The 12,569-nt window shown below is 40.9% G+C and overlaps 1 protein-coding gene across 1 annotated transcript in view; it reads right to left on the bottom strand.

Moving 5' to 3' along the window:
• LOC124606219 (low-density lipoprotein receptor-related protein 4) overlaps window positions 1-12,569 on the bottom strand; it is a 633,935-nt gene that overhangs the window by 239,502 nt on the left and 381,864 nt on the right. The window contains exon 7 of the mRNA XM_047138193.1: window positions 9,098-9,248. Within this exon, the coding sequence (XP_046994149.1) occupies window positions 9,098-9,248 (151 nt within the window). The remainder of the gene's footprint in view (window positions 1-9,097; window positions 9,249-12,569) is intronic.

The raw sequence follows: 12,569 nt of genomic DNA, 5'->3' as shown, positions 1-12,569 counted from the left end.
TGTTTTGGTCAAACAATATTGATCAAGGATAACTACAGCTGTTAATGTGCTTCTTTGGATCATTTGGCCATGATAAAATTCTCTACTGGTAAATAAAGCAACTGCTGTTGGCAGTTTGCTTTTAGACCCAACTACCATTAGTAATTTATAAATAAAATCAACAGTCACTGGTTTATCTGGCCATAGTGACAAAATGTTACAAAGAAATATGCCAGCCAGTTAGGTTCAGGTCATAGAAGTATTCAGTTTCACCGAATCTTCGACAATTACTTCATAACAGTGTTTACAGAAAAGTTATGAGATGAACATAAAAGCAGAGAGTGCAGAGGGAAACTACAAACTTGTTTATAGTAAAAACATATTTCACAGTACTTGGAGCATTCCCCCTCTAAGGAAAAAAAAACTGTATACTATTTTGGGTTACTTTGCTCTATAGGGTCAAACAGTGCTCCGCTTGGAGGGGAAGGAGAACTTTAGTCGCAGTGGTTTTTCTGCGAAAGGTAACACTTTTAGTTTGGCAGTCTTTCTTACCTCTTTGAGTGCTGACTATTTTGAAATTTTTGCGAGCATCTGAGTAAAGATGTGCTTAAGTGTACAAAAAATAAAACTGGAAGAATCTCTTGCCCCCACCACCCCACCTGTCCCATGGGGTTAACTGTTCACTGAAAGTCAATCACCATAACTTTCATTACTCAGAATGTCTAGGTCTGAAAAATATCATTGTTTTTCATTTAATGGAGTATCGTTCATGTCATTGTTGACTTACTTGATAGGTTGTGAAATTTCTTATTTTAGAGAAACTTTGCAAGACAAAAAAGTGGAGCAAAGTCTCCCCAGGGTGCATTTCTTACATATCTATGAATATTAAAGACTGAGTTTATCACTGGCCAAGGGTGCCCATACTTGGGGGGCAAAGGGAGCCCCACAACCCCCCTCCTGCCCCCAGCTCTCAGGAGGAAAAATATAGTGTAGTTAGGTGATTTTCATTGAGAAAATGATTTCAAAGTCAGTGTTATACAGGTTTTTAACAGGGCAGAACTGGAACTTGTTTATGGCTACTTACAAGTCGTCATTCCTATTCCAAAACAATAAAAATACTCCATGCCCTAAGTGTAGGCCTCCCTACAAACTATCATACAGGTGCTCTTGTCCACCATAGTGTACTCCTGCCAGTGACCAATGTTTCCAATCTCTTTCAGATTGGTGAAAATGCCATCAAAGCACAAAGAGAGTTGTTGGAACTAGGCGATACTGTGATTGCACTCTAAAAGGTCTGGAGAAATTCCTACCAGCCATGAGAAGAAAGATGATGTCACAGAAGATAGCTGAACCAAGTTTTAATATCACAAGAGGAACCCTAATTAATAAACAGAAATAGAAGGAAGCAATTAATTCACAGTCAGGGTTCCCATAAATTTTTATTAATGGAGAAGAAGCACAGTTTGTAACGTGTTTTGCATCTGAGTGAATTTGGGTTTCCTGTCACTCCAGTGGGACTCCGAATGATTGTAAAGTCACTCCTCGACAGACAGGGATATAAAGTTCCTTGATGCACAGGCAGTTGTTCAGGCCGTGAATGGCTCTCAGGTTCCCCTGAACTTTGCATGCAGTTTGCAGCCAACATTAAAAGGAGTAGAGCTGCTGTCAATAAGCATGTTCTCAGAGAATATGTTGACATTCGCATGTTGAACTTAAAGATGTGATGGCCCTAACCGATGGTTTGGCAGTAGCACAGTTAGTGTTTCACAAAGTTAATGGTACCAAAATTGAAAAAGCTGGAAGGAAAGAAGGTAGTAATCTGTGATAGTTTGTTCTCACATTTCACAACCTATGTTCCACAGCTCTAAGGTGATAGATTTCATTCATCTGTCTGCCAGTGAACAGTACCCATATTATATAGCCTTTGAGAGTTTCTATCTTTGGGCCCATGAAAGCAGTGTGGAGACAAATCCTCACAGAGTGGAAAAGCAGCGAGCAAGCCTTCAAAGACACTGTCTTGCAGAAACAGCATTTCCCATTTCTGTTAAGATGGCTAATGAATACACTACACAAAAACTCAACAAGAAATCTAATACCAGGTTTCAGAAAGTGTGGCGTATGTCCAATCAATGTTGATGAAATTCTTTGTCATCTCCTTTCACAGACTTATGACAAAGATGCAGTACAGGACTCTTTCAATGCATCCCTTCAAAATAAGAGATCTGCATGGAGTACTGGCATTGCCAGAACAGACAAAGATTACAGTGACTCCCGGTAAAAGTATGACATAGATGCAGGACTAAGTTATGAAGATATTGAGAAAAAGTCCTAAAAATCAAGAAAGTAGCCCAGAAGAAGACTCTGAAGCACCTCCCTCAGAGATTCTTCTGAAGATGAGGATTATTGCAGATCACAGATATCACCATCACCTATCAAGTTTGATGTGGATGACACCTAGTTAGTAACCAGGCCAAAGAGGAGTGGTTCAGAATTTGGCAAAGTTGTGCACATTGTGGGCTTGTATGTAATGTTCAAATATGAAGGGGAATATTTTCCTGAATTAATTACTAATGCAAACGATTATGGATCTACAATAAGTTCAATGCAAACGTCTAAGAAATCATGGAAGTGGCCAATGTCAAAAGACAAAATGATGCATAACTTCGATGAAATAATTGCCAACTTTCTTCCTCCAACAAAACAGGTGGTTTTCACTCTGTGCTGGATATTGGAGCTAATAGTGCACAATGTAAACATTTTATATGAAATCTTTAAACTGTAAATACTTTGGTAGTAAAATCTGTTTTTGATTACATAATTGCCATTTATCCTTCAATGCTGTGGTCAAAATGTTGCACCATACCTCTTAATCCTTTTCTTTTAAGTAATTGCTTTTTTCCTTCATTCTTATGACCAAACATTAATCCAGACCTTTGTACTCTTCATTTTTACTAAAATTTGGAGATCCAGCAGAAAAATATTAAATGGAGCAAAGTTTCTCTGCCTTGGGGGTAGGGAGAGTGGGGCACATTGAACCATAAAAAATATTTCTCCGTGTTATTCATCCAATAATTTTATTACAGAGTTGTGATTTACAGATGTTACAGTTTAATCATTCAAGTATCAAATGACCTTATATGATTGCATTGTCATTAATTGTTTAGCTGCAGGCCTTTAAAGAAAATTTGGTAAATGGTTCATTGTGCCCCACATGTGGGGTACAATGAACTACTTTAAGCAGGTTCATTGAAAGAACCTACTTAGTATACAAAGTAAGTGTAAATATACTTTAAACATAATGTGTACATATATTCCATGTGTGAATCATATAATTAAATCTGTAGGCACACAATCATGTTACTTATTTTGGAGTTACCGAACATCAATGGACTCAAAGCTGATTCCAAATTTGAAATATGATTTTTGTCTCTGCCACACCATCAGTAGCAGGTCGTGGGAGCACATAAAGTATGTTGCTATCTGGAACAAAAGCTTCATCCTTTACCTAATTCTTTCTCCTGCTCCACAGAAAATACCTTACGACTGTCATAGTTCGGTGTCAATCTTTCTCTGGAACCACATTTCATGTCTTGAACATATCAATGAAGAATTGGGTAAGGTATTAAATGAGATTTAGCTGCTTGGCGAACTGCCATGCACTCATTAAGAACATCCTGTACAGCTTATTGCATAATGTAATGGTCAGTTTTACCTCTGTCCATCTTCCTGCGGTATGAAAGAACCATCTTCAAACCTGATAATATAAAACATGACTGCTGAACGTCTGTGATTTAAAAGCCTTAAATTCTTACACATATGTTTTACCCACGCTAAGGAAACAAAGTACAGAGTGCTTGTATTGGACAATTAAAAGACTCCTGGGGCACAATGAACCATGGCTCATTGTGCTCCGGGAGAGCTTGATTCAATGTGCCCCTACAGTACATATTTCAAACAAAGCTCATGTGAGGCTATGTATGATGTGAGGCTATGCTAATGGCGGGAACTAGATCCTGCAGAAAACAAGTGGCAGTTGGTAGAGCAGTACTGACAACATATGCACAGAGGAAAAAATAATTTACCACCTTATACTGAAATTATGCTACCTGATTCATTGTGTCCCGTGGTTCAGAGTGCCCCACTCTCACCTACTTGTATTATCACAACAGATGCAGCCTAAATACAGATTAATTTACAAACATCTATATTAACTGCTCCAATGATTTACTATTATAAAAACCCTGTTTTGAATGTAATTTCTTGAAACATATGTAAAAACGGAGAAAAATAACCCCAAATGGCGGTAATTACAAAGGAGCAGGAGCAGGAACAAGAGAAGTATAACTATTGGGATTAGAGTATTTTGTGCTAGGAGTAGAGTACTAATTTACAGGACTCTTTGTAGAATTTGCATTTCCACCAGTTTTCTTAAATTCTACATTGTATTCTCAAAAAACTAAACATAAAAATCACTGGTGACAAAATTAAAGTTACTTCCCTACAATGTTACCATTCCTCTGCTTCTTAAATCTTTGTATGTAGTCTTTCGCTAGATAGTGGGTTTTCTTGAACGTTTCAATGACATAATTAAAGAGATCTGTTCACTTCTCCTATAGCCTCCTCGAAGTAACTATTACACACCTAATTATTTTTGACAATGTAGTATAGTTAAGTAAAACGAAGTGTCAGTGACGCACACTATCGATTACGGTAATGACAAACGAGGCAAGAAGCTCTTTTTAATGAAATGGTCAACAGTGCAATGAAACCTGCTAATTAAACATCGCAACGATTTTTATCAACAAATAAGTTCTTAAGTGAAATATTTAATTAAAAAATCAGACACATTCTTCCACTGCGTAGTGTAGAAAACGTCAAAGATGGTAGCAATTTCGTAAATTGTAAGAAAAAACAAAAAAAGAGTGGCCATTCAGTATGAATGTACCTAAGTAGTAGATGCACGATCCATGGGCTGGTTTATTAGAATTTTGACAAGAAAAAATTAAATTACTGGTAAATAATTGCGAATTGTGCCTCATCAACAGTAGAAAAAGATACGACACAGGTGCATCAAAGAGTTCCGATATCTTACTCGTTGTTTCAAGATTAAAACAAATCGGTTTGGCGTTTTTTTGGATTATCACGCGTATATTGAGCAGCACCAAATGTTCCATCTGATCAGTTATCGCACTGATTTAGAGACGTCCATTCAGTTCTGGTTCATCTTTTCTTCTGTGTCACCATAGAGAAACTGTACTTTCTAGATTTCCACGGCATCGTCTGCGTGGCGAATTATCACGCTACATTAACTGTATTTCATTATGAACCTGATTCATCGATTTTCTTTACAAATTCAAAATCCAAATCACAAAATGATCGTCCACATTATTTTACTCAGAAACAATCTTATTTGTTTTTATCCTGCCAATACTAGCACCATGAGATTTAAGTGGAAAACGATTGCATGAACAATTACAGAAATTTTTAAGGCCTTACTGATTGTCATTACAGACGAAAGAACAAAAAGGAAAGAGTCCAGTATTGGACTGATTGTGAGATAATTTAGGGAAACGAAGGGAAACATATGCTAATTACGATGAGCGTATGTGGATGTCAACGGCACTCCTTCCGAAGAGTGTCACCTTTCTCGGTAGAATCAAAGGTGGAAAAAATTCCGCTCACACATATTGTTGGCGCATTCACATCTTCAGATCTCTAGATACGTAGGTCAAAGAAACAAAATGTAAAGAAGAAGAAAGGTAAAAAGGACTACACAATCACTTTTTACACGGCAGCTCTGTCGTCAGCACAAAGTTCCTGTATTAAGACATTTCGATAAATATATCGGTAGTTGACCACGATAGTACTGCACCTGGTGGTAAGGGCGCTTCTTTCGGCTTATCGGGAGTTTTTACCACAGTATTTCACGAGAAAATGCTGAAACACTTGATAGAGTATGCACAAACGTCTTGAAATCGTTCATAATACGAATGCGTTTTCCTTAGTCACTACTGTACTTGTTTACTGTGAATTCGCCGCGTGTTTTCGATAACGGCCACAGGAAGCTAACTGCAATAATATCGTGATGGGGTAGTACACTCGTCAACAAAAGGTTTGCATTACACCAAGATGTCGTGCAGGTGTGTCGCTATTGTGACTGTTCCAATACCGATCGGAAGGTCACCCCCGACGTTACTTGTAAACAAACACACCGTTACCACGAGCGCTTCCTACGGGTAGAACGCCACACTCGATGGATTGTAGAATTTCAGTTGACAGTAAAGCACGAGTGCGGACGCGTTAGAGACGTCTGTGGAACAGTTGACTGAACGTGCTTCACGTCACGAAGGACAATCGCGACCGATGATAGGAACCGCATCATCACGTTACTCGCAGAAGGCTTGTCAAGCAGGGAAGTTACTCGAGTGTGCACCGAAGTCAAAGTGACGTGGTGTGGATATGAAATCGTTTCCAGTTGACAAGTAGTGTTGAGGATTTGCACCGCACAGGCAGTTCACGTTCGACAGGTGCACAGAATGTTCGATATCTATGAGTTCTGAGTCACAGAAACCGTGGTCTGAGAGCTCCAGAACTGAATTCGGCGCTCGAAGAGGGTACAGGACGTCATCTACAGATGAAACTCCGATCTGTTTGTACCCTGAGAATCGCAGAGAACGTGTTTGGAGAAAACCTGGTACTATCAAATGTCTCCAACAGTGTCCCCAACATGTGCGACAAGGTGGTGGTGGAGTGACATTCTGTAGTGGCAGTACATGAGGCTACTGCAGGCCTCTCGTGGTTGCTGAAGGCCGGTTCACTGCTCTGTGGTACGGCGGCGAGATTCTGCAACCGATAGTGGGACTGTATTGACAACATTTTGGTGACAATTTCATCCTGACGGATGACTACTCATGTGCTCATGGTGCTGTTCTCGCGAACGCGTGTCTTCAGCATGCTAGGATCAACAGAATGGAGTGGTCTGCCTGCTTCTCAGAACACGTATGGAATCGATTGAAACGAACGTATTGGGATGCTGATACGTAACAGTCCAGTTTAGGAGATTTCCTACATCGAAGGACACTACCCTCCCTTAGTTCATTTAGGACATGTAATCACGCAGCGAATTTCCAGCATGCTAAAATAATTTTGGGTCGGCAACTTCTATTAATCAGTACAACGAAAAATTAGTACAAAGTTGCAAATTTTACTTTGTTTATTCACTCGATGATTAGGTTCCGGCCGAGACCCATTTTCAGACCGTCGTAACATGGTCAAAAATGGTATTTCCGAAGATGTGACAACCATGTCAAAACGTGCAACGAACAGTTACAGCGCATGCAGATACCTCTATGCGCTGTAACTGGTCGTTGCACGTTTTACGATGGTCTGAAAATGGGTCTCGACCCGAAACTAGTCATCGAGTGAATAAACAAAGTAAAATTTGCAACTTTGGGTGGTTTTACGTTGTACTGATGTAATCGTCCAGATTCCAAGTAACAGTATAATTATAATGTAAATACAAGGTCCATCCAGTAATTCCTACTTGTAGAACCATATGAACTGTATATAATATTGAAACGGCAATGCATTAAACCTACAGAGCTCGATTAATTGGTAGGAACATCTGAAATCACTGCATTCTGTTCTAATTATCGAGTAATGAAATCATATAACGCAGTGTTTCTTCATTTTCGTCCATTGGCCTCAGTACTTGAAATAACATGTGATTTGCTACTGTCAACGCGTGAGACAAATGTTTGTAATGCCTTTGATTATCGATGTAATTAAAATAATTCACGAAATAATAAAATCTATAAACATATTGCCAAACGGAACCTTTATGTAAAAGAACAGAATTTCTGTGCATATTAATAAAAGGATACTATCATACATAAGCCACACACATGGACACACAGTAGGAACATTGAATGTAATTTCGTCTTCACGTAATTGAGAAAACTAATAAGTTGATTGTTTACTTTACATATTTAATGCGAATTCCTGTAAAAATATTGCAGTTTGGCTGAATTATGTATCTAATACTGATGGGAGTATTTAAAACTACGCATGTCTATTCAATCAGATTTAATTATTTTCAAATCTACAATAACAATAATGAAAACCAAGTTAGGACCTACAAAAGAACGGTAGCCAGCTCGCTGGCGGGTCGTTGGTCTGACGTCTTGTGACGCATCGTCTGTGTCAACATGTGCAATAAATCTGGAACGAGAAGTGTTAAGGCGTACCTGTCTCTTATTTCATATTACACGCTGACTCAATCTAGAAAGAGAACCCACTTCTCGGCAAGAACTCCGGGACAAAGAGCACATCTCAAATTAAATATTCAGCATCACTGTGTTGCATTGCTCACATAGACTGTTTATATTTCACAACGAGCTTGTGATTGTAATTTACACAAATACATTTGCATTTAAAGGAAAACACGTTATGTCTCAGCGTTATTGTAATATTTAAGTGTCATTTTAAATAGAAACGTAACAACGTCGACAACGACCTCGTACTACGGGCGACTTACGTAGAATCGTCATTGAAGAGTGGGACGATTTGGATAAGGGCTTCCTCGATGACATGGTATGCCACGACAGATTCAAGAACCTGCACCCGAGCAAGGGGACGTTACACCATGTATTGACATTGTTGACCCCCCCCCCCCCCTCCGGTCCCCCCTCCAATGGGGAAACTGACGAGTTTACCATTATGATTTTTTTTAATTTTTTTTATTTGGTGATCTGACCACGTTGTAAATGAATATACAGCATACGCATGCCTCAGAGCCAAATTTTGATTTCTGTACCAATACTTTAGAAATAAAGCGGCGATGCAAAATTGTTGTTGATGTGTGTAGAAAAGAAGTCGTTCAGAAGGTAGGTATCCAACAGCCAGACTTGCGCGCGGTAGCAAACATCGATGAAAGAAGCTTTTACAAAATATTACTTATTTAGGGAGATATCTTAAGGCATGTTTTCAAAGCATTGACACGAGCAATTTGCAAAACGAGAGACTAACATTCCAAGCTTTTCTATAAAGACTGTTTATGAATATCAGGACAATACTACTCTGCTACACATAATTGCCTGGTTTCAAAGTAATGACTCACCAAAATACAGTTTCCAGAACTGCAGGAGAATTCATCAGGGGCGCAAGTGCGTGGTTTCTTCTCAGCACAGGACTCTTCATCTTCTCCTCCCTCACAGTCCTTCTCGTCGTCGCACTGCCAGCGGTCTGGGATGCATTTGCCACTGTTGCACCTACAAACCAGTTACATGTTCTGTGTTAATCACCCAGCAATAGGTATTTCCAATTTTTCACGTAGAATTAAAAGACCCTGTGTATGTTTTAGAAAGACTGTCAATGATAATGCTTTTAGTGAAAGTAGCCAACAGCTCGGACACAGATCGACTAGCAGTAACACATGAAATGTATTTGCAGAAGCGATTACGGACAGCCTCAGCTGTATAACGGAATGACGACGGTGAAAATATGTACCAGACCAGGACCCGAACACGGATTTCCCGCATATCGTGAGCGATTATCTTACCATTAGGTTTTCCGAGCACAACTCATGGGCAGACTCAAATTTCCATACGTCGTCAACCATTTGTCCACAACCTGCACTCGTACATTCATTATGTATATTCCCGAAAACGGGAAACATTTTAATTGAAAGCCGCTTGCCCGGTGTCGGTGGATAAATATGATATTGCAGAGCCTGTGTTTTTCAGGAGTACGATGCAATATTCCTTTGGACATACAGCATGCCCGAAGGAATAGGCACTGCGGCGACTACAGCCGTTATGAACTACATGAAATGTATTCGCAATCGCATGGTTGATGGTTTGGACCTTTGCGTCTGGCTGTGAGGCGTCCTCGGATAGGTTCGAGTCCCTGTCCAGCACAAATTTTCATCATCGCCATTCCATTCTACAGCTGATGATTGTCCTTATTAGCAACTGCGAATACATTTAATGTGTTGCATAACACATGTCCGAAGAAATGTTGCATCGTACTTATGAACAACACAGACACTGCAATATTGTATCGAATCTATAAAAATAATTCGAATGCGCTTACTTTGGACAAAAAAAAAAGCGTCTGTTATTCTGGAACACGTATGTCCACATACCGGAAGATATGAGCAACCTGAAGGATTTATTGGCAGCAAGCTCTTTCTGCTCCATCGACGAACTTCCTACCAGAAGTAATTGATAATCTTGATTATACGAGCTGTATAAAGAAGCATCGGGATGAGAATACACAGTTAAGGAAAAATGCGAATACCTACTTAATATGTTATTGTATTTAACTATCGTAACCTAACAAGCACAGGCGGACACGAGTGGTCATACAGCTGAGCGAGAGTTCGCACACGAAATTCTTCAGAAATGGTCGCACTTACACCCTCATATTACGCACCGTCATCATGCTACCATTCTTTGCATTTATCACACTGCAGCAGTCTTCACCAAAATCACGTCCGCAGCCTGGGAAAAAGCATTTTTCTTGAGTTAGTTTTCTAAGGAGTGTAGTGACCGAGTCATGCAGGGTTGCAAGAAAAAATAAAAAATCCTCTAGATACGAATGTTTTTAGCAAGCCTTGTAACTTAGATTGAGACCGACAACGCCATTCACTTCCGCCAGTACGGTATGTAGTCACACGCATTAATAAACCGCGAATTGGACGCAAAAGGCTATGCGGTCACGCACCATCTGTAAGCAAACAGGCCCAAACGCACTATATGCACACATCGAAACACGTTTTGCATCACCCTAGTTCCCAGAACTCCTGAAGAAAGACGTTGACTGCGGATATTGTACCACAGACACAGTCCCTTTGGCTGTTCAGAGATGTCACTAAACCCGCACAAAGATGTAAACAACCATGCATGAGCAGCGCCGATTAGACGGAGGGGGTCCTACTGTCGACCAGTTCCAGTTGTTCCACCAGGAAGGAGTTACACGGCTCGTGTTGTCTGTAGTAGTTCAACCACGCCTAGACGGTCAATACCGTGGTTCGATCGCGTCCGCGTAGTTGGTTTGTGCCAGGAAAGGCTCTCAACAAGGGAAGTGTCCAGGCGTCTCGAAGTGAACCAAAGAGATGTTGTTCAGAGATGGAGGAGATACAGAGAGACAGGAACTATCGATGACATGCCTCACTCAGGCCGCCCAAGGGCTACTACTGCAGTGGATGACCGCTACCTATGGATTATGGCTCGGAGGAATCCTGTCAGAAGCTCCAACATGTTGAATAATACTTTTCGTGCAGCACAGGACGTCGTGTTACGACTCAAACTGTGCGCAATAGGCCGCTTGATGGGGAACTTCTCTCCCGACGTCCATGGCGAGGTCCTCCTTTGCAACCACGACACAATGCAGCGCGGTACAGATGGGACCAACAACATGCCGAATGGACCGCTCAGGATTGGCATCACGAGTGTCGCATATGTTTTCAACCAGACAATCGTCCGAGACGTGTTTGGAGGCAACCCGGTCAGGCTGACCGCCTTAGACACGCTAGCGAGTGCAGCAAGGTGGAGGTTCCCTGCTGTTTTGGGCGGCATTATGTGGGGTCGACGTACGCCGCTAGTGGTCATGGAAGGTGCCGTAACGGCTGTACGATACGTGAATGTCATCCAATAGTGCAACCATATGGGCAGCATATTGGTAAGGCATTCGTCTTCGTGGACAACAACTCGCGCCCCCAATGTGCAGATCTTGGGAATGACTTCATTCAGGATAACGACATCGCTCGACTAGAGTCGCCAGCATGTTCTCCAGGAATGAACCCTATTGAACATGCCTGGGATAGATTGAAAAGGGCTGTTATACGGACGACGTGACCCACTCTGAGGGATCAACGCCGAATCGCCGTTGAGGAGTGGGACAATCTGGACCAACAGTGCCTTGATGAACTTGTGGATAGTATGGCATAACGAATACAGGCATGCAAGAGAACGTACTACTGGGTATTAGAGGTACCGGTGTGTACAGCAATCTAGACCACCACTCTGAAGGTCTCGCTATATGGTGGTACAACTTGCAATGTGTGGTTTTCATGAGCAATAAAAAGGGCGGAACTGATGCTTATATTGATCTCTGTTCCAATTTTCTGTACAGCGTCCAGAACTCTCGGAACCGAGGTGATCCAAAACTTTTTTTGATGTGTGTAGAAGCTACCAGTCGGCAAGCGAGGCTGAGTGACAAGCAGCAATGTACTTCTAGCGCCTCGGATGTTTACCGTCTGACCGCAGGAACTATTTGAATGCGAAGTATCACACTCAGTTAAGCTTGTACACTAAAAAGGACTTGAAAAACTTGCCTTTAGATACCTCAGGACTATGGATATTGGAATCTTTCCTACATCTGCCTATCTGGTTGCCACACACACTGTAATGTGTAACTGAACCTAAGGCTTCGATTAAAGAACTAGTAACTGGCTTGTTTCATGATTCATAGCCTGAAGTACCACATATTACTAAGTATACCCTATTCCTAATACGAAGAGTGCTAGGCTGGTATGGCTGTTCCAGTAATTGATTGCAGCATCTAACAATCGCGTGTGGTTACAAACC

The sequence above is a fragment of the Schistocerca americana genome, chromosome 3, assembly GCF_021461395.2.
Source record: "Schistocerca americana isolate TAMUIC-IGC-003095 chromosome 3, iqSchAmer2.1, whole genome shotgun sequence".
NCBI classification, from domain to species: Eukaryota; Metazoa; Arthropoda; class Insecta; order Orthoptera; family Acrididae; genus Schistocerca; species Schistocerca americana.
This window is presented reverse-complemented; position numbering and strand designations above follow the sequence as displayed.